The following is an 18,917-nucleotide window of genomic DNA, read 5'->3' as shown; positions in this document are numbered from 1 at the left end:
TTCTTGATGCATAGAAACAGAAAATCAATGCGTGTTGCTTTAAGCTGCTAAGTTATGGGGTCATTAGTGATGCAGCAGTAGATAAAGACAGTTACTAAAGAGCACATGATGAACTTACCTTGGCAGAAAATGGACAGGAAACTTAAACAATATGGACTGCTTCTCTCTTAAGCCCTAGATGAAAAGAAGGGGCAACGGGACAACCAACTTGCGGAGCACACCAGGGATGGGGAGATTTATTAGAGTAAGACCCTCCTTTGCTGATGGCCACAGAGAGAGTGTTTTCACCAGGGAGGGGCCATCAGAATTGGCCAGAGACCTACAAATCAGGAATGTTGGGCCTCCAAATTAGACAAATTTCCTCAGTGAGTCAGGTATGTATCTTCAGTAAAAACCACTGATCTGGCTCTACTTCCCCATGTGACATAATAGGAAATGAGGGGCCAAAGAAGGGATGTGTCTTTTGGGGATCATATAGCTAGTTGGTGGCAACCTAGGATAAAGGCGCAGGTCTCCCACTCCCTTGTCTTCTTCATCCACTCTTCCACCAGATGCCCTCCCACTGCCCACCTTCAAAGGAGAAATTGGCTTATCCCTCGGCCAGTGGGAGAAGGAAAAGCATTAGGTACTTAAGGACAACTTCTAAGGTTATTTTTATTTCTCCTGAAAACCATCTCCATCCTTCATCTCTCAACTTAGTCCTGGCCTGGTGACAAGAAAAACTTTCCTCCCTGGTCTCCATGGGTGCCTCTTTTGTACACAGAGGGAACAACAAACATTTCCCATTAGGTCTGGGTCTCCAGGGACCAATCCGGGGAAGATATGGCCAGGACTGGAACTTCACAACATTGAGAACACATGGGATTGTCACCGAGCCTGTTGGCTTGTGATCTTTTCCTCCATCCTCCCTGAGACAGCTGCTCCTGTCCTGGGGGGCTTTGCTCCACCTCCAGTTCAGGGCGTCTGGTGCAGTCAGTGGCTCTTCAAAGCCTGGTTTCCAGTCTATTATGGCCTGGGCAAGCACCAGCCCTGGCCCAAGCTGGATCTGCCCAGGGTCCTCAGGAGCTTGCCATGTCCCAGTGCTGGCTCATGAGTGAGGACTCACATGGGTTGACCACAACCTCCTTGCCATCTTCAGAGCTGTCCCCGAACACATCAGTGTCCAAGCAGAGGTGGGATGCTACGTGCTCGATGCGGGAGCCCGTCTTGGTCCATTGCTAGAGAGGAGGAGAAAGGGTGAGCTGGGTTTCTCTGGCTAAGGCCCCAGGTCCTATCAATAACATCAGAGTTCCAGGTTTAATCAGAAAGGTTGCTACCACGTGTCTAGGGTCAGCCAGAGACTTGATTTCAAGGTCTCATGGAGGAATGAAACTGTAACTAATTGCTCTGCCAGGTATTGTTGTTGATTTTCTTCTTCTTTTCTTTTCTTTTTTTTTTAAAATAGATTAAAAAAAGTTAAAGGCAAAATCAATATGTTTGCTAGGAAAACTCATTAGGAGGCAATAACTTTCCAAGCAATAGGCCAGAAAATGTGAAGTGAGTTAGTCATAGGAGCAATCAAAGCAGCCATCCACACCGGGTACCTGCGTGGCTGTGAAGAAGTGCGAGCCAATATGTGTGGGCTTGGCGTGGGCCGTTGGGGTCACAGGTGTTCATAAGCCAACAGACCAGGGGAGGTCAAAGCAGCATTGCTGTTGGCACCTCGGAGGGGATCCCAAGCAACATCCTTCCTCCCTCTCCGCCCTTCCTTCTCCAACAGTTCCTCCGTCTTCCTGCCCCTGAGATTTAGTCCTATCCAGATCATCACATTATGGAAGGCAGCCATGCCCCAGGGACCTGCTGAGCCCTTACCTGTCTGGCATCTCCATTCTTGCAAAGCACAAGAACCACCGGGGCACCAGGGAACAAGGTAACGACCGAGAGGCACAGCTCCTCCTGGATGATCTGCTGGGTGTACGTGTAGGCCCACACCTACGGGGGAGACCGGGAATGTGCACTCAGGATGGAGGAAGTCACCGCTCACGGGAGACCACTGTGCCCACCTAAGAGAATCAGTACAGCTGGGTGAGAAGTGCCAGGGGCCCAGCAGGCGCTGATCATCAACAAGGTCACCTTGGAAAATACTACGCAAGGGAGGTCACGCCTCCACCAAAAGTCGCTGTCCCCATATCCCATGAAGCAGCCTGGGCCTGGCATGCATGCAGCTTCTAGAGTCACTGAACTATTCTGGGCTTTGGGCAGGAGACTGAACAGCACTCGAACCGAGCTGTGTGGTGTCCAGAGTCTGTTTGGACATAATGTCTCCAGACACTGAGTCTATTCCCCACTCTTGACATTTCACACAGCACCCCCTCACTGTCTTTAGAATGTGCTCTCTTCTTTGAAGACAGCCCAAACCTGGGAGCCGAGGTTATGAGACATCAAACTATTCCAAGAGAATGAACACACTCCAACACGGTAGAGTGGGCAGTTTGGCTGCTGAACTCCTGCAGGGAAAGAAGCTTGGGCACTGGGCTGACAAGCAGAGACGATGGCGTCAGGAACGGGCCCTCTATGAGGTCAGCACGGGGAATGGTTCTCATGCAAACTCCCTCCAAAGTGCCGGAGACCACAGAGAAACTGCTGCTCAGGAAGCGTGACATGCTCTCCAGGCCTCATGCAGGGGAGAGCAAGTGCACCATGAAGAGACTTTCCCAGGTCCTGGTACCCTGGCCTTCACCATGGGGCAAAGATGTTGACTCCAGACCACCCCCTACCCAACCCCCACCCTGGGGAAGCTGCAGAGGACCCTGTCAAGGTTGTATTCTTGCCAACTAGTTGGCCCTAAGCCTCTGGACCAGGCCACTCATAGACTCCCTTTCTGTGGCCTGAGAATGAAAAAAGAGTCCCTTCACAGGCCAGCATCCTGCTGTCAACCAAGTGTGCCCTAAGAACATAGCATTCATCTGCCTTTCTTTCTGCACCTCCCCACTCCTAGACCCAGATCCTCCCCCCTGGGCCTGCTGGACACTCTCAGGACTGTCTGGGACCTGCCTTGCTCCTCCTCTTCTCCCACAGGCTCAGGCCCTTCTGCTGTCCTGTCTGCACAGCTCATCTTCACCTGGCTTGGCCCTACCTGCTGGACGGTGACCACTGCCTTTCCTGATCTAGAACCATTCTCAGCCCATTCACCTCTCAATGGGGCCACCAGCCACTACCCCTAGAGAAGGTTCCTGCCTGAGGATTCTTTTGTCCCATTTCATACTATTGGTGCTGGGAGACCTACCTAGATCAGGAAGTATTCCTTGAGGGGTACATAGCTAGAGATGAGCCAAGATCATCCCCGAATTGATGTTTCTTGCAGCCTGGTGATGGGTACATGGGGAGAACCCATCTTTATTCCATCGACTTCTATATCTACATATGTTTGAAATTTTATATAATAAAAAGTCACAAAATATATTCCTTGGGACATATCAAGAAGCTCTGTGGCCTTGAGAACATCATCATTGCACACAATCCATTTGCCTTCCTCCAGGATAAGCTGAAAGGGGAAGGAAGTCTGCACAGAGTGGTGCGATGACCTTGAAGTGGCTGATGATGGCTAACGTTTATGGAGCACTTTTTATGTGCCAGACACAGTTCTAAGAGCTTTACATGGATTGACTAGTTTAATCTCCATAAGGATCCTATTAAGTAGATATTATCATTATCCCCCAGTTTACAGATGATGAAACCAAGGCTCAGAGAGGTTGTTTCAGGTCACATACTGGCAGTGGCCCCCACGCCAGCTCTCTCCAACTGCTCTGCCATTGCTGAGGTTGACTGAGTCCTGGCTGATTCTGCAGCTCCTTTAGACAAGTTTAGTCATGGGAGAAGATGCCTGTCTCTGAGTCCTCTTTGAGGTTACAAGTATTAAAGCCATAGATCAATTTCACCTTGACAGGACAAAATTAGAGAGAAAGAGATCCTTTCTTTATCTACAAAGAGACTCTTCTCTGTGGCCAATTCTCAGTGACAGTCTAGTAAACAGGCAATAGTCATACCCTCACGTCAGGGTCTGGGGTGGGCAGGCCAGAGAGTCTACCCCTCTCTGCCATTTATGGGAACTGAGGGTGAACAGAGGCCTCGGCTCTGTGGATTCCACACCAGGCCACAGGGGACACATGAGCACGGGCTTCCAGCCTGTGCTCTCCCTTCGCTTCCCACCTGTAGCCTCCATATCCAAGCATGGCTACTCCACTACGCAGCTCCCGTTGGGGTCTAAGAGTGTGGATTAGTGACAAAGTCTACCTCAGAGGACAAACTAAGGCATGAGATCCACACAGGTCCTGAAATCTGGTTGAGGCCACTGGGCAGGGGATTCTGCGATCCTGGATATCTGGAGTGTGGCCTACTACAAGGGGAACCCTGCATATGAGCCCAGAATATTCCTTGGCCTATGGGGAGGAGAGAAGAGGGCCTGAGGCCCAGATCTACAGGCAGAACAACCACCCTCAAATTTAGATTTCTGCCATTCTCTGGAAATGAGGCTGAACAGTCACAGATGAGGACAGAGGATGGGGTTTGCTCCTCTGGTCCATTACCTGCCCATGTAGCCTGTAGGGAAGCACGAATTAGCATTTAAAAAATAAATCCTGTCATTATCTCCTGACCACCACAATATAATGACACTGTGTTTTTTTGTGATAAAAGCATTAACAGATTAAACACAAAAACATAAAATGACACCAGTTTCTGAAATCTCATTTTGGCATTTCTTTGTGAATGTCCCAGGGGCCTGGGAGTGCTGGGGATGGGTTCTCCTGACGTCTGAGGCTCCCAGTTCACAAATGCCTTTGGGAAGGAATAGCCAGATGGCACACGCCTGGGGTAGGGTCTGGGGAAGTCACCTCAAGATCCCCAAGAGAGTGTGTGAGGGGGAGCAGACGTGGGAGGAAGCCCTTCCACAAGTGGGCTTTCCATTACTTGGTCCATTCCTGGGATTTCATCCAGCCTCATGGTCTCCCAGGAGAGGGCTGACCTCTGGCCACATATTCAAGAGGAGGGGAGACAGAAAGCCGAAGCCAGGAGCAGGTGTGTAGGGAGGCAGGGAGGTGTTCTGAGGCCCACCCTGCACCCATCAGAGTTCCCCAAAGGGCCAGGGATGAATGAATTTGTTAAACAAACCCTGATTGAGAAATGGACTTCAGGGAGGCAAAAAAAGTCACTCAGGCTGGTCTGGCCTCGACTGACAAGTTCTGGGCCCTCTGAGGCTGATGGCTCCATCTGGGGTCTGGCAAAAATACTGTCCATGGTTGATGTCCCTCCCCACTCACAGCTGACTCCAGGGAAGGCTACCCAGAGGCTGTCCCAGAGGCTGGTGTGGGGACCAGCCAGCCAGGGGCTCAAAAGGAGGGCTTACTGCTGTCCCTCCACCCCCTGTACCAGTCCTGAGGAGGGAAACTGACCACCTGTGCTCAGGGCATGTCTCTGAGACACCCAGGGCTGGTGGGGTCAGGGAGTGGCCTGGTGCTGGGGGCAGGCAGTGCCTTCTCTCTCCAGCAAGCACCCTTCTAGTCACAACTGAAAGCTGGGACAGGAAGCCAAGGGGCCACAGCGCTCAGACTGGGGCTCACTGTCTTGCCCTGGATGGAGAAGCAGAGAGGAAAGATTTTTCTTAAAAGATTAAGAGAGGCAGGGGTGAGGATGAGACCAGGAGGAGGGTCTGGTCTTGGAATGGTCCAGGGCTCCCTCCTCTAATAGGCAGGGGAATCAGCGGAGAGAGTGGAGAGAATCTGTCTCCCATCCTCACCCAGGGGGACATCTGGCAGTGTTTGGAGACATTCTTTAATTATTATGATTGGGTACTACTGGCATCTGGTGGGCGGGACCAGGGATGCTGCTAAACATCCTCTGATGCACAGAAGAGTCCTCACAACAAGAAGCGAACCTGTCCTGATGCCATGGTGCGGAGTCTGAGAACCCCCAGCCTAGTCTTCAGGCTTGCACTCTGCAGGCAGTGGGCCTGCACCCCTGCTGTGGCAGCATTCATGTTCAACCTGAGTAGAATAAGCCTTGCTTTCCCCATCTGTCGAGTGGGGATGAAAACAGGACACAGCCTTGCAAGAGAGTGCTGGAGGACTAAATGAGGTGATTCCTGCTGAGCCCTTGGCCCAGAGCCTGGCTCTGGCTTAGAGTAAGTGCTTCATAAGTTGGATTTCCATGCCACAAGGGGAGTGTGTTAGATGAAGTAGAGAAATATGAACCCCTGCAGGGAAGTCAGGTGGCAGTGTTTTTAGTAAGGAAGGGGCCCACATCATGTACTGATGATGGTGAGTTCCATGTTCAAAAATGCTTCTGAGCAGTCGCGGTGGTGCACACCTATAATCCCAGAAGTTTGGGAGGCTGAGACAGGAGGATCACGAGTTCAAAGCCAGCCTCGGCAATGATGAGGCACTAAGCAACTCAGTGAGACCCTGTCTCTAAATGAAATACAAAATAAGGGCTGGGGATGTGGCTCAGTGGTTGAGTGCCCCTGAGTTCGATCCCCAGTACAAAAAAAAAGAAAGAAAGAAAATGCTTCTGAGCTGGGACCACTAAACAACTAAGAAGAAAAACTAGGCACAAGACTGCATTGCTGGTTTTGCTGTGATTAGAGAGCCAGCGTAACTCCTGTCTGAAAAGGATTCTCTCAGGGCCAGGCCCACTTCTAGGTGTTTCACATTCATGGTGTATTCAGTCCTCATAAGACGGGAAGAAGCTACCATTTTAGGGAAGTTGGCACTGAGGATCAAAGAGGCCAGTTGCTGGTGGGATCAGGGAGTGGCCTGGGTAATACCAGGAGCAGATCCTGGAGCTGAATCTTCACACAAGCCCTCCTTAGTGAGATGGGACCTGAACTGACAGTACCCAGGGCCACCAGTGGGCTTCCAGCCTCGTTAGTCATACCAGGCAAGTCATTAGTCCACAAAACATATCCTTAGAGCTCTCTCACACACAATGAATGGGCCTGGGTTCAACAAAACTTTTAATTCAGGCAAATTCCTAGGTGCTGGATCTCTAAAGGATCAGCCACGGTGATTGGCACTGATTGTGACAACAGCCCCAATGCACCAACTGTCCAGGCAGGGTCCCTTCATCAGGTGTACAAACATGGGCCTCAGCCCCACCCTGGTGGAAGGCCCTGCCCAGAGGCAGCAGGGTGACCCGGCAGGCCTCATTCTCCTCCTTCAATTGGGACCTACACTGGACTCACATTTGGGATCTTTTCTTTACTTCCATCCCACCTTGTTCTCTTCTCCACATTGCAAGAGTATAGATGCAGGCGGGATTAAAACCGTTGCACATTTTTGTTGCGTCATGGCATTGGGTTTTGGGTGACTTTGGGTCTGGAATCCTGGCTCCCTGGCTCCATGACATTGTGAGCTTGGGTGAGCTACTCTGCTCTCTACCTGAATGACTTCAAATGCAAAATGAAGATACTCCCAGTCACTATGGCAGAAGGTCACTCTATGGAATGAATGGGTTAACACACGTGTTCCTAGGAGGGTGCTTTCCATTTAGGAAACTGCTCTGCTAACAGTGACTGGGAGAAGGAACAGCGATGGCCCTTCACATCTGCCTCTGGAAACTGCTCAGGTGAGGTGCTGGTGTGGGGCTTGTGAGGGGCTCTTCCCAAAGTAGTGCCAAGAAAGCACCAGAAGGAAGGTGGCCCAGGCGGGGAGGTGACAGGCTGGCAGCTTGTCACACTGGAGGGCGCAGACCCAGGTGGGCATGGCTCTGGGGAGAGCTTTAGTCTTTGCCCACCCCAGGGCTTCCAGCTGCCTACCTGTGTGCTCCACAGGCCAGGAGCCTATTGGCTGGGGGCACAGGGGAAGGAGCACATTGAAATTTCTAGTTTACGTTTTCCTCATTCTTTAAATTCTTTTAAATTCTACCTTTCACAGATGTTTTTGTAGAGAATTCAGTAAAGCCAAGAGGAAACTTGTTAACCTGGAGACTTGTTGGGCTTCACAGGTTTTCAAAGGCTTGATGTATCTCTCTCGCATCTCGCACAGGACCTCGGTTCCCTGGCACCTTTGATATACATGTGGGTTCAGCATTTTGCTCCCAAAGTTGACAAACCAGCAAGAAGGCAGGTGAGGCAGAGTGAGGCGTGGAGGTGGGGGTGAGCAGGTATGTGAGCCAACCCACTGCTGGAGGACAAAACAGCCCAGTGCCCAGGGTTCAGCCCACCTGGAGAGTGAGTGACAGCTGGATGTGGAACTCGGAGCTCCTGGTCCCCACTCTCCTCATAGTCCTGGGTTTCAGAATCCCCTGCCTAGTGCCTCCCTCCTGATTTCAGGACCAGTGTGGATCTCATGTCTGTGTTCATCCTCCCAGTGGACTATGTCCCCAGCACATACCTCTAGGCCAAGGACAACCTTTAGGGAGGTGTGACTATGTTTATATACGGAGGCTGAGAGCTCGCAGTGTGAGGCAGACCCAGGGTTAGGAAGAAAGTGCGCGTCCCCGGGGGCCTGGGGTGGAATCTGAGGAGCAAAGGCTCCATTCACCCTCTTGCCCCAGGACCCTGCCCCAGTCTGGGAAGGGTCTACTCTCTGGCCTGCCCACCCAGACCCTGACATAGGATATGTCTGTTGCCTATTTAGAAGTTCAGTCAATGAAAATTGACCACAGAGAAGACTCTTTGTGGATAAAAAAAGACTCTCTTGCTATCTCCAACTCTCTCCTGTCAAGGTGGAACTGATCTATGACTTTAATATACACAACCTCAAAGAGGAAATCTTAGGGACAGACCCCTTCTCCCATGAGCTATGGAATCAGCCATGATTCCTCGGCCAGCAACAGCAATGGCAGAGCTGTTGGAGAGAATGGCATGGGGGCCACTGCCAGTATATGACCTTACACAACCTCTCTGGGCCTTGGTTCTACCATCTGTAAAATGGGGATAACTGCATATTTACTTAATAGGGTTCTCATGTCACTTCTGAGTCAGATGAGGTGGGTGCAGACAGAGATGGATGAATGAGTTAAGCACAGGCTTTGAGGGGCAGATGCAATGTCCTATGGACTGCCAAAGGCTGAGGAGGTAGGTGGACAGAGGCAAGCAGTGGAGGAAAAGCAAGGTTAAGAGGCAAGAACAGTGTTAATGCCTAATATTAGCAGAAAGGGTTAAAAAGCAGAAAGTCAGGATTGGTGGTTTATGAGGGAGGAGGAGGGGAATATGGATGGACGAGAAAGGAAACAACAATCAGTTCTACAGAGTGTATATTATAACACACACACACACACATACACACACACATATGCTTGGGGAGATGATTTTAGCTAAAATGGTAATGTGGATTTCTGTGGATCCAAAATGGGTTTAACACTGTCAGAGAATCTTGGACAAGTGCCCAGTCCTGCTGCAGGGCCATGGAGAACAGAGGCTGTGTCTAATCCAGCATGATCCGCCCACCTGCTCCCCCCCCCCCCGCCCCCAGCAGGCAGTGTGAGCCCAGAGCGCTGCACTCCAGTCTGCCCAGGTGAACTGAGCCTATTCGTATTCCCCAGAGATCCACTAGCATCCTGAATTCACAAGGCTGCTGCACAAACACTGTGGTACTCCTAAGGCAGAGTGGAGCCACAGTCCAGCATTGTCTTCTAGAGAATTCTGCTCACCTGTTGACCCTTGCCATTATGACTCTGGGGTGCCTGGTCAGAGGACTGGAAGGTCGGATGGCATGAGCTAGTTCTCCTGCAGCCCAATAAAGGCCTGGCTACTCCTGTCTAGGGCCAGGGCATTGCAGAACCCCTCTCAGAAGACTGCAGATCCTCTATGCTGCCGAAGACAGCAAGTTCCAGAAAAGCAATCTCCTGTCCCAGGAGTTGGGATTCCCAGGAGCACCACCCACAAACAGATTCAAAGAAAGGATGTGTGTCACCTACTCAACATTCTACAAAATGCCACATGAAAAAAAAAATTGTGTCACTCTCAACCAGGCAACTATACCTAAGACAAAATCAACTCCTTGGTTTCCTTTCCCTTCTTCCTGTCTGACTCAGGAAGCCACCTCCCCTGTCCTGCTGGAGCAGACATGGTTCCTGGAGAAATTTTGGTAAGCCAGAGCTAGGTCTTGAGAAGCAAGTACCAGGCCCAAGATTCTGGATTTTGTGGTGGACAACAGGGGAACACTGAAGGCTATGCGGAGGTTGGGAACAATGGTTTAGTGACCACAGCTAAGGTGGGGATGAGGGGCAGGGACTGGAGCAGGGAAGGAGAAGCCACTGGTGGCTGTTGCCAAAACCTAACTATGGCTACTGGCAGGGACCGTTCTGTCTTCTTGAGGGCATTTGGTAATGTCTGCAGGCATTTTTGAGGGCTGTGACTTATGTGTGGCAGGTGCTACCAGCTTCCATGGGTAGAGCCCAGGGCTGCTGCTAGGCAGCCTATAATGTACAGGACAGTCCCCCACAACAAAGAATTGTCTTGCCCAAAATTCCATAGAGCTGAGTTTGAGCAACGCAGATCTAACAAGAAGCAGCAAATGCAAGGGAGCTCTCTGAGGGAAAACGTGCAGGGGCTGGCAGACGTGGGGACTGCAGGAGGAAGGGGAGCCACAGGCACTGGGCAGGGTTGGAATCATGGTGCCTGGAAGAATGTGGCTTCCATCCCCAAGCCCTCTCCTGTGACCTCATGGTGTCCCACTCCTGAGGATAAAGGCCAAGCTCGGCAGGGAAGAAGGCACAATTGGGCTCCTGCTTCTTGCTGGCCTCAACATCTGTTCAGACCTTGTGTCCTTGCAGCCCTTCAAAGGTGGCACCCCTGCTCTGGACCCCAGGTCTCAGTACCTGCTTTATTTCCTAAGCCACTCTTTCTCCCTTCCTGACCAGATCTGTTACCACGTATCTCCCAAGACACAGCTCATTTTCAAATCCTCTGGGACAACTTCCCAGTCCTCACACATAACTCAGATGCCACCTGTCTCTGCTCCTGCAGCATCAGACACAAGCTCCCCAGGTCAGGAATTATATCATGATATCTGCTCACTTGCTTATTCCTGCATTCAACCCCTTGAGGCCTGGGACTAGGTGTTCATCTCTATAACTTAAGTATTTGCTGAATGACTGAGTGAATGAATGGAGACACAGAATTTGTGAACCAATAAACAGAGGAGATTGTCAGAGTAGGGAAAAAAAAAAAAAAAAACTCCATGAGGAAGTTTATAGAGAAAATACAGTGGCCTGAGAACCTTGGTGAACATCCACGGGGGATGGGGCCTGAAGGTGGGGGGAGGAGCCAGCTCAGAAATCAGACAGGAGAGACGGAAATGCAGGCAAAAGGGGACCCTGCAGAGCAGGGAGGGTCGTCAGGTGATGGATGAGCTTGGCCAAGGGCGACAGAGGTTGAGACAGGTTGTGAATTCGTCGGCAACCCTGAAAAGAGCTGGCCTGCCGTCCTGCGGACTTGGGGAGAGCAGGAGAGGGAGAAATGGAACCCTTGGTCTACAGAGGGGAGGACGGGATGAATGAGGACACTGCCCAGAGACGAGGCAGAGGATGTGATTGTCACCAAATCTGATGGAACTGCCCAGAAGTTAGATTACCTGGAGACTCACTGAGTGGGCACTTGGTCTCAGAGGCAGTGCCCCTGTCACATGACCCCCCCACACACACAACAGACTCAGCTCCTGCTAACTTACAGGCCATTTCCTTTTGGTAAAATGTTGCCTGTTATGCTGTCCTAATAGGAATTCGGTGTCTCTGGAACCTGGCAGTGTGAACGCGTGGCAGAGTGGTGGTGGGGGTCTTCCTTCTCACACTCCCCTACTGATCTCTGAGTAGAACTGGGGCCCTGATGACACCCATGAGAGCAGGTGACCAAGGCTCATCTGGCCACTTCCCTCCTCGGTGGCACATGGTGCTGGGTGCCCAGCCAGCTGACTTTACCTGGGACTTTACATCCTCGCCTTTGATCTTGGCACAGGGGCTCAGCCTGAGGGTGAGGACCTCTGGGTTCTGCTTGTGAGACTCAAGGCACTTCTGCCTCTGCCGGATTTTACCCTTCTGGATGGAGGAATCCTCGGGGACTCTGGAGGAAAGTCACAAAGAGAGGTGAGAACCCACTGCCTTGGGGATCAAGAATACTAGCCGCTGGAGAGGTTGTGGGGTATTTTGAGAATGGCAGGGCCACCTTCCCCTAGGTTGTCACAAAGATTGACATCTGCTCAGAGAAGGATGTCACTAGGAGTAAGGCAGCAAATGAGCATTTGGGAGCCACAGTGGGAGGGATCCCTGGGATGGAGCCTGCATCAGTAAGTCCATGCTTTTAGGATATAATGAAAGGCACAAACATCAATAGTTGAGAAATACTGTTACTAGCTACCCTCAATCTGTCATGCTGCTGATTTGACCTAATTCCCCTTCTAGTTTCAGGGATAAAGGGAGCCAACTAGCCCTGGTTCTTAGTCTTCCCTAGGCTCAAAATCCCACAGCCAGTTGGCCCCAGTCTATCTCCTCCAGGTGAAGCCAGCTGAGGGCCTCTCCTCCTTGCCAGCCCAGGCTCTAGGGGGTAGGGGTACCTGAGTTCCGGGTAGACATTCTCCAGGTACCACTTGAAGCTCTGACAGTGCAGGTTCCTCCTCAGGCTCACTCTGCTCTCAATGCTGGGGGTGATGGGGACAAAGACAAACAAAGCCATCAGAGACAGAACTGGCCACAGTGGCCCAGGCTTGGGAGCTTAAGTCACAAGCAGTGCACATGTGCTGCACCCACATGTCTCCGGAAGGTGCTGGGGAAATGAACTACGCAGAGACTTCTACAGCTCAGGCCAGGGCTAGGGACACTAAGGCATATCTCATGACCATGTAGCAGTGGTGTTGAGGACTGAGCTCCCACTTGAAAATGGAATTTGGGGCTGTTTTGACTTTTCCGTAAAAATAAAGGTGCTGGAACATTCAGTGTGTTGGTATTCACACACCATGGGACTCTGGGCCTGCTCCTCACAGCTTCTCTTTGGATTCTGCAGTTGAAATACTACTCCACAATGCCCCAGCCTCTGAGAATCCTCTTCCTGGACTGGTGCTGGGGTCTGGGCATGTGACGGCTCATTAGATACTCACTGGGCACCTACTGTGTCTGGTATTGCACTCAGTGTGGGATAGGATGGTGGCACTGGGTAGGTCTGTGGGGGCTGTGGGCAATGCAGAGGTGTTTGTTGGGTGCATGGAGGCCAAGGAGGTAATGGTGACACTGGTATGTGGAAGGAACCATGGACATCATCTAGACAAACTAGAAATTGGATGGGGTGGGATTTCAGCAGGTGTGAAGAGGGATGTGAGTGGGAAGAGAGCAAGGAGCTGGGCTTCATCCTAAGGTCACCAGGTTGAAACCAAAGGGCTCTATGCAGGGTATGACAGGACAATAATTGTACTTGGAGAACATCTCACCATTGGTTCTGGAATGGGCCTGGTAAGGCAGAGCTAGGGGGACAGGGAGGACAGGAGGAAATGACTGTGGAACCCCAGGTGCCAATCACACTTTATCAATCCTCCACTGCTCTCCATCTGCATTGCTGGTAATCACCTAATTTCCATTTGTACCTTGTCCTTCCTGGGCTGCCAGCAGAACTGGCCCTGTCTCCCACGCAGCATGGCTGCCTTCCACACCCCTCCTCTCTTGGCCTCACTCACAGTGCTACACCAGAACTTCCCACAGAGCGCAAACCATGCCTCCCCACCAGCTCTCAGCTCTTCAGGACAGGACGGAACAAGCTCAATGTGTGACTGAGGCATTGCTAGGACCCAGGGATCTTTGCTATGGGGACAGAGAACCAAAGGGCAGAGTCAAGGGTGATGCCCAGATTTCTGATTTGGCCAATAAGGTCCCAAGAAGAAGATTCCTGGGGATGGAGAATATGGGATGTGGGGCAGGTTTAGGAGTGAACTTCATGCGTTTAGGACTTGTTGAGTGGGAGGTGTCTGGGAGGCATCCTGGGAGTGGCCCAGTTGAAACTTGGATGTAAGTGACTGGAGCTCAGGGGAGAGGTTAGAAACAGAGATCTGAGTATGGGCAGTGAAGTGCCAGGAAGAATGTGTCCCAAGAAGAGGGCTTATGACAGGCCCTACAGGAAGGCCAACATTCGACGGTTGGGGAGAAGAAACTAAGGCTGGATATAGGACCAAAAAGGTGGTCAAAAAAGCCAAGACTGTAGAGCTGTGGGAGCCGTGGAGTGATTGTAGATGCGCTTGTGAATGCTACATCAGATCTGCCAAGGTCAGGGTGAGCAGAGGCCCCTGGAAGCAAGCCCTGCCATCTGCACACTGCAATCATGGGGTGGAGACAGGGTTGTCTTCCACGAATTCCACAGCTCAGGCCATGTCCCAGACACAGTAAATCAGCCCACTTGGGGAGGAGCCCAGGAGCTGGGGGGGATTTGAAACTCCCCACTGTGAACACAATTTGGAAACTTGCCTGCTAGAACCTTGTTCCTCAAATTGGATCCTCAGACCAGCCGCACAGCATCACTGGGGAGCTTATTAGAAACGCAGACCTGGAGAATCACATTCTCCATTTCAACATGATCCCCGGGAGCTCCGTGCGCACATTAAAGTTTGAGAGGCCCTGCACCAGGAGGCAGGAGGAGATCAATCCAGGCAGTGGAAACCTGATAAGTGTTGATTTATGAATGAGCACGAGTATGAATGGTACATCTGGAGTGCAGGAGGAGGGCTGGCCTAGCACCCCCTCACCACAGGAAACACACCTGTCCCTTGAGACGAAAGAGACCAAGAAGGATGGTGTAGACGCGCTGAAGCTAATGGGTTGTTTGTTTTGGGGAATCAGTGGTGTCTATTACATCTTACAGGTGTCATTTGCTGCAAGGGAAAGGAGGGGGTGAACTGGGGGAGGGGAGTGGAGGTTTAGTGAAGATAGAGGGGGTTGCTGGCTAGGAAAGTTAGCAGGACCAGTGGACATCTTGTGGCCTCCCTGAGACAGATGCCTATGGAGTGTGGTCAGTAGCACTAAGTAAATCCCAGTACTGTCCAGCAGTTCGTGCACAGGGAAGGAAGAGGTACAGAGACAAGTTCCTCCAGAGTTGAGAAAACTGTGTGGGGTTGGAGAAGGGTGTGGCTAGATGAACCATAGGGCATAAGATCTGTGGACAAGGCCTTTAGAGATTTGTCTTTAAGCAAGAGTGGAATCCAAGCTGGAGAGGAAAGTGGGTAAAGAGAGAAGGGGTGGTGGGTGTGACCAGTAGACTGGAAGCCATGATGAGACTGAGAGCCAAAGCCTCAGCAAGGTAGGAGTGAGGATAACCAGAGGGACAGTGTGGACTGTGATTTCATTTGGTGGGAGTCATTTGGTTTGGTTCGGATTTGGTCCTCCTGTGCAGTGTCGGGCTCCACCTTGGGCCATTAAAACAGTAGAAGGAGGAACTCGGACCTGAAGGAACTGGTCCAACACCCTATCTTTCTGTAAAGAGCTGGAAATATCACATTGTGCAAGGCCCAGCTCAGCTCCCCCATGAGTGGGCAGTCCTGTGGCAGCACTTACTTCCCAAAGGGCCTCTCCAGGGCGAAAGGCCGGGCAGCATAGAAGTACTGTTTGTACTCATCCATCCACACTTCAGCTATCCGTTTGGTGTTCCTGGGGAGACAAGGAGTGTTAGGAATGGCTGTCTGGGAGAAGCTGTAATGTACCCAGTTGAAATACACACCCATGGGCAAAGCTGGCAGCATCCCACAGGTGGGGACCACCATGACTGAGCCTTAGCATATGGCTCTCAGGACACTGAGCCCAGCCAAGCCTCCCCCATCTCCAAAGGCCCCTTTACCCCAAGGCACAAGATTTTAGCAGGAACAACAAACCTTTCACCAAAAGGTCCAGAACAGAAAAATCACACCAGAAACTGAACTCAGAAAAAATAAAGAGCAAAGGGCCAGGAGAGCCATGGGACATCCATTTGCTGCTAGTAACTCCAAGCACAAAGGCAGGTCCTGTATTGAGCATCTCGCCCCTGGCCAGCCTTGGTTCTTGGGATCTTGTTCCAGGGTTCTCCCCTTTACCACAGGGGACATGCTAAGGTCCCAGCTCTCCAGGGGACATCAGCACAAAGGCCAAGCAATGAGTACATGCAGGGACAAGGGATAAGGTCATGTTCAGACCCCAAAGGTCACAGAAAAGAAACACAGGGAGAAGGGAAGTAACACTAAAGATGTTATCATTTAGGACTTAGGGATACAGGGATCCCATAAAGAGCCCAAAGTAGACAGAAAGGGATCAGAAACAATGATATGGCAGGTGGCAGCACCTGTGAGGCATGAACTTAGGAGAAGGGGCATGCTCGTTCAGACTCCAGTTCTATTTTGGAGCAGAGGCATTTGATAAAGGAGTGTTGTAAGCCCTTCTGAGCTGTGACCTGAAATGACATTATGCATATACAAGCCAGTTCTCAGGGTACTGGAGGCAGGTAACAGTGCTCTGCTGGTCCTTCCCACTGGCCTAGCTATCTGGAAGCTGCTCTGCAGACACTGGGCCACATTTCCCTAACACTGGATGGCTCAGTGGCATGGCTGCTGCTGCTCTCTGGCCAGGACACAGTAAGAAACAGAATGAATGTCTGCAGTCCCAGATCTTGCCTCCTCCTTCCCAGGATGGCTGACTCCAGGTGGCCACACCACTTTCCCAGGCCTGATGTCCTGCCTTCCCTTTGCAGTTTGAAAACCTGCAGGCGAAGGCAGACTCACCCTTGCTTTCCCTGATGCTCCCTGGCCTGCTGATTTTTTTCTCACACCCTATCCTTGCTCACCATGTTGCTATAAAAGGTATTGCTGATTTTTCCACTGCTCGGATCCATGCCTTCCCTGAGGCGGCTGGCAGGATGCGCACGTGCTTAGGGTGTGAAAAACCAAGGAAGGAAGAATGGAGGACAACAATACCCCAAGTGAAGGGTACACCAAAGGGGCCCATAGCACCTTGACCCTAATGGACCAATGACAGGAAAAAAGAGGGGATGGGTGGATGATCAAGGGAAGGGAGAGAAGCTAGAATAGGAGGAAAAGATGAAGAAAGGGCTGTATGTGAATTATCTTCTAAGAAGAGAAGATCAAAAGAGGAGAAATGATGGAAGGAAAGCAGGCATAGGAAGGAGGGAACAGGGACAGGTGCTCATGGGTGGCTGAGGCCTGATACCTATGATGTGGACATGCTACCTCGAGGCAGAAGGTGAGAATACCTGGGCTAGGGGCCAGGTTCTCAGGAAGTGCCCCAGTCTGTACCCTTCTGGTGCCCCGTGAGGCCCTGGTGCAGGCACACAGCCTGTATCCTCCTATGTGGCCCCATTCCCTATGGCTTCCCAAGGACCCTCCCTAGTGGGTCCTGCAGGATGGTGCTGACCAGTGATTTGATGCCCCTTGGGCCCTATGGGGACCCTGTCAAGCCTTAGCCCTAGCACTGGAAGTTCAGGCAGAGTTCAAGGGACAGATGTGCAGCTGGTGTCTATTCAGGGCACACAGGCCACCTAACAGGGCACCAGGGACAGCTGCCAATCCTTAGCCACAGCGACATCACTGCTGCCCACGTGTGCTGAGCCCAGAACATGCACCTACTTGATGTATGTGTTGGCATTTCCATCAGGAAAAACGTAAGGGTGCTTCTTCCGGAAGACGTGCCCCACTCGGCTGCAGGGGATAATCTCCAGGCTGCCGCTGCACATCCACACACGAAAGGAGATTTCTGCAAGACAGCCATGTCCCTCCGGTTACCTCCTAATACGGTTCCTCTGGCTTTGAGGCACTAGGCACCAGGGAGCCCTGGCACCAGGCCTTGGTGCTATGGGTGGCTAAGAATATTGTGCAGCCAGACAGGGTGCTCCGTTGGCTGGAAGCACATCCATAAATAGAGATGGCAGTTGTAACACTTTGGAGGGCAGTATGAGGTAATATAGGACCAGGAGCCAGCATGTGGTCACACATTGGGTGACCCATGAGGTGAGACAGAGTGCTCTGTAGGAAGGATTCTACCTGGAACAGGGATGCCTTGGGGTAGGGAGAGCTGCTTTGGAAAATTCAGGTATCAGTTGGAAGATGGTTTCGACTCACTCCCCATTGTGACCACAGATGGTTCAAATTCAGATTGAGGAGAAAGGGATTTCTATTTGAGAATACAAGAGAATTTTCCAAGTCAGGGACCAGATGTCTATCAAGAGAAGACTCAGGACAGGCTAGAAAACTACATGGTGAGATGCAACAGATTGAGCCCCCAGAAGGCCCTTGGACAAGGTGTCCATGAAAATGCCTTCCACAGTGAGTCTGCAATTCCACCACCCGAAGGGTGATCCAGGAGGAGGAAAGCTAAGCAAACCCAGAGCTGAGAGCAGTTGGAGAAAATGCTAGAAGCTGCAAAGCTGTTGTTGGGAGTGCTTCCCAGTGTGCGGATTTTGCACACACCCCCATTTCTTCCTGGTTGGCTGCTGCTGTGGGGACCCAAGTGGTGGGTGGGGTGGTTAGTCTACTACCCTGGGACTGCTCAGGAGCGGGATCCAAGTAGGGCTTCTGTATCAGCAGAAGCAATGTCATACCAGGGTGGGGCAGGGGAACATTTTATTACTGCCACTGTTTAGGACTGCCAGTACATGGTGCTATTAAAAAGCAGAATGACTTAGTTGTATTATTACTCTGCAATTCTCCACAATGCACCCCCTTACTGACTATACCCATTGGGTAAGTCGCTGGTAGAAGGTCTGTGGGAGCTTCTCCTGGTCCAAGCTTTTGCAGTCAAGCTTAAGTGTGAAGGACACAGGCTGACTCGGGAAAATGCCATGCTTTGGGGTGTCTACCCTGATAAGGAACCATAGGCTGGGGGTCCCAGTGTAGGAAATAAGATTACAGATACTCAAGGAACTTCCTGCCAAATGCTTGCCCTGTGCCTTCCAGCAGCCTGGGCCACACCTCCAGGCCTCCCCAGGTTTC

General features: G+C 51.4%; 1 protein-coding gene across 7 annotated transcripts in view; it reads right to left on the bottom strand.

The window, feature by feature from the left end:
• Window positions 1-636: 636 nt before the first annotated feature.
• The window catches only part of Galnt14 (polypeptide N-acetylgalactosaminyltransferase 14), a 200,548-nt gene continuing 182,267 nt past the window's right edge, over window positions 637-18,917 (bottom strand). For all 7 annotated transcript variants that reach the window (XM_078029434.1, XM_078029436.1, XM_078029435.1 and 4 more), the window contains 6 exons: window positions 17,556-17,682; window positions 15,502-15,594; window positions 12,528-12,611; window positions 11,896-12,037; window positions 1,852-1,971; window positions 637-1,217 (listed from right to left, as the gene is read on the bottom strand). In XM_078029434.1, the coding sequence (XP_077885560.1) occupies window positions 1,059-1,217; window positions 1,852-1,971; window positions 11,896-12,037; window positions 12,528-12,611; window positions 15,502-15,594; window positions 17,556-17,682 (725 nt within the window). In that variant the 3' untranslated portion in view covers window positions 637-1,058. The remainder of the gene's footprint in view (window positions 1,218-1,851; window positions 1,972-11,895; window positions 12,038-12,527; window positions 12,612-15,501; window positions 15,595-17,555; window positions 17,683-18,917) is intronic.

This window comes from Ictidomys tridecemlineatus, chromosome 12 (genome assembly GCF_052094955.1).
Source record: "Ictidomys tridecemlineatus isolate mIctTri1 chromosome 12, mIctTri1.hap1, whole genome shotgun sequence".
NCBI classification, from domain to species: Eukaryota; Metazoa; Chordata; class Mammalia; order Rodentia; family Sciuridae; genus Ictidomys; species Ictidomys tridecemlineatus.
Note: the sequence above shows the minus strand (reverse complement) of the source record. Positions and strands in the feature narration are given on the sequence as shown.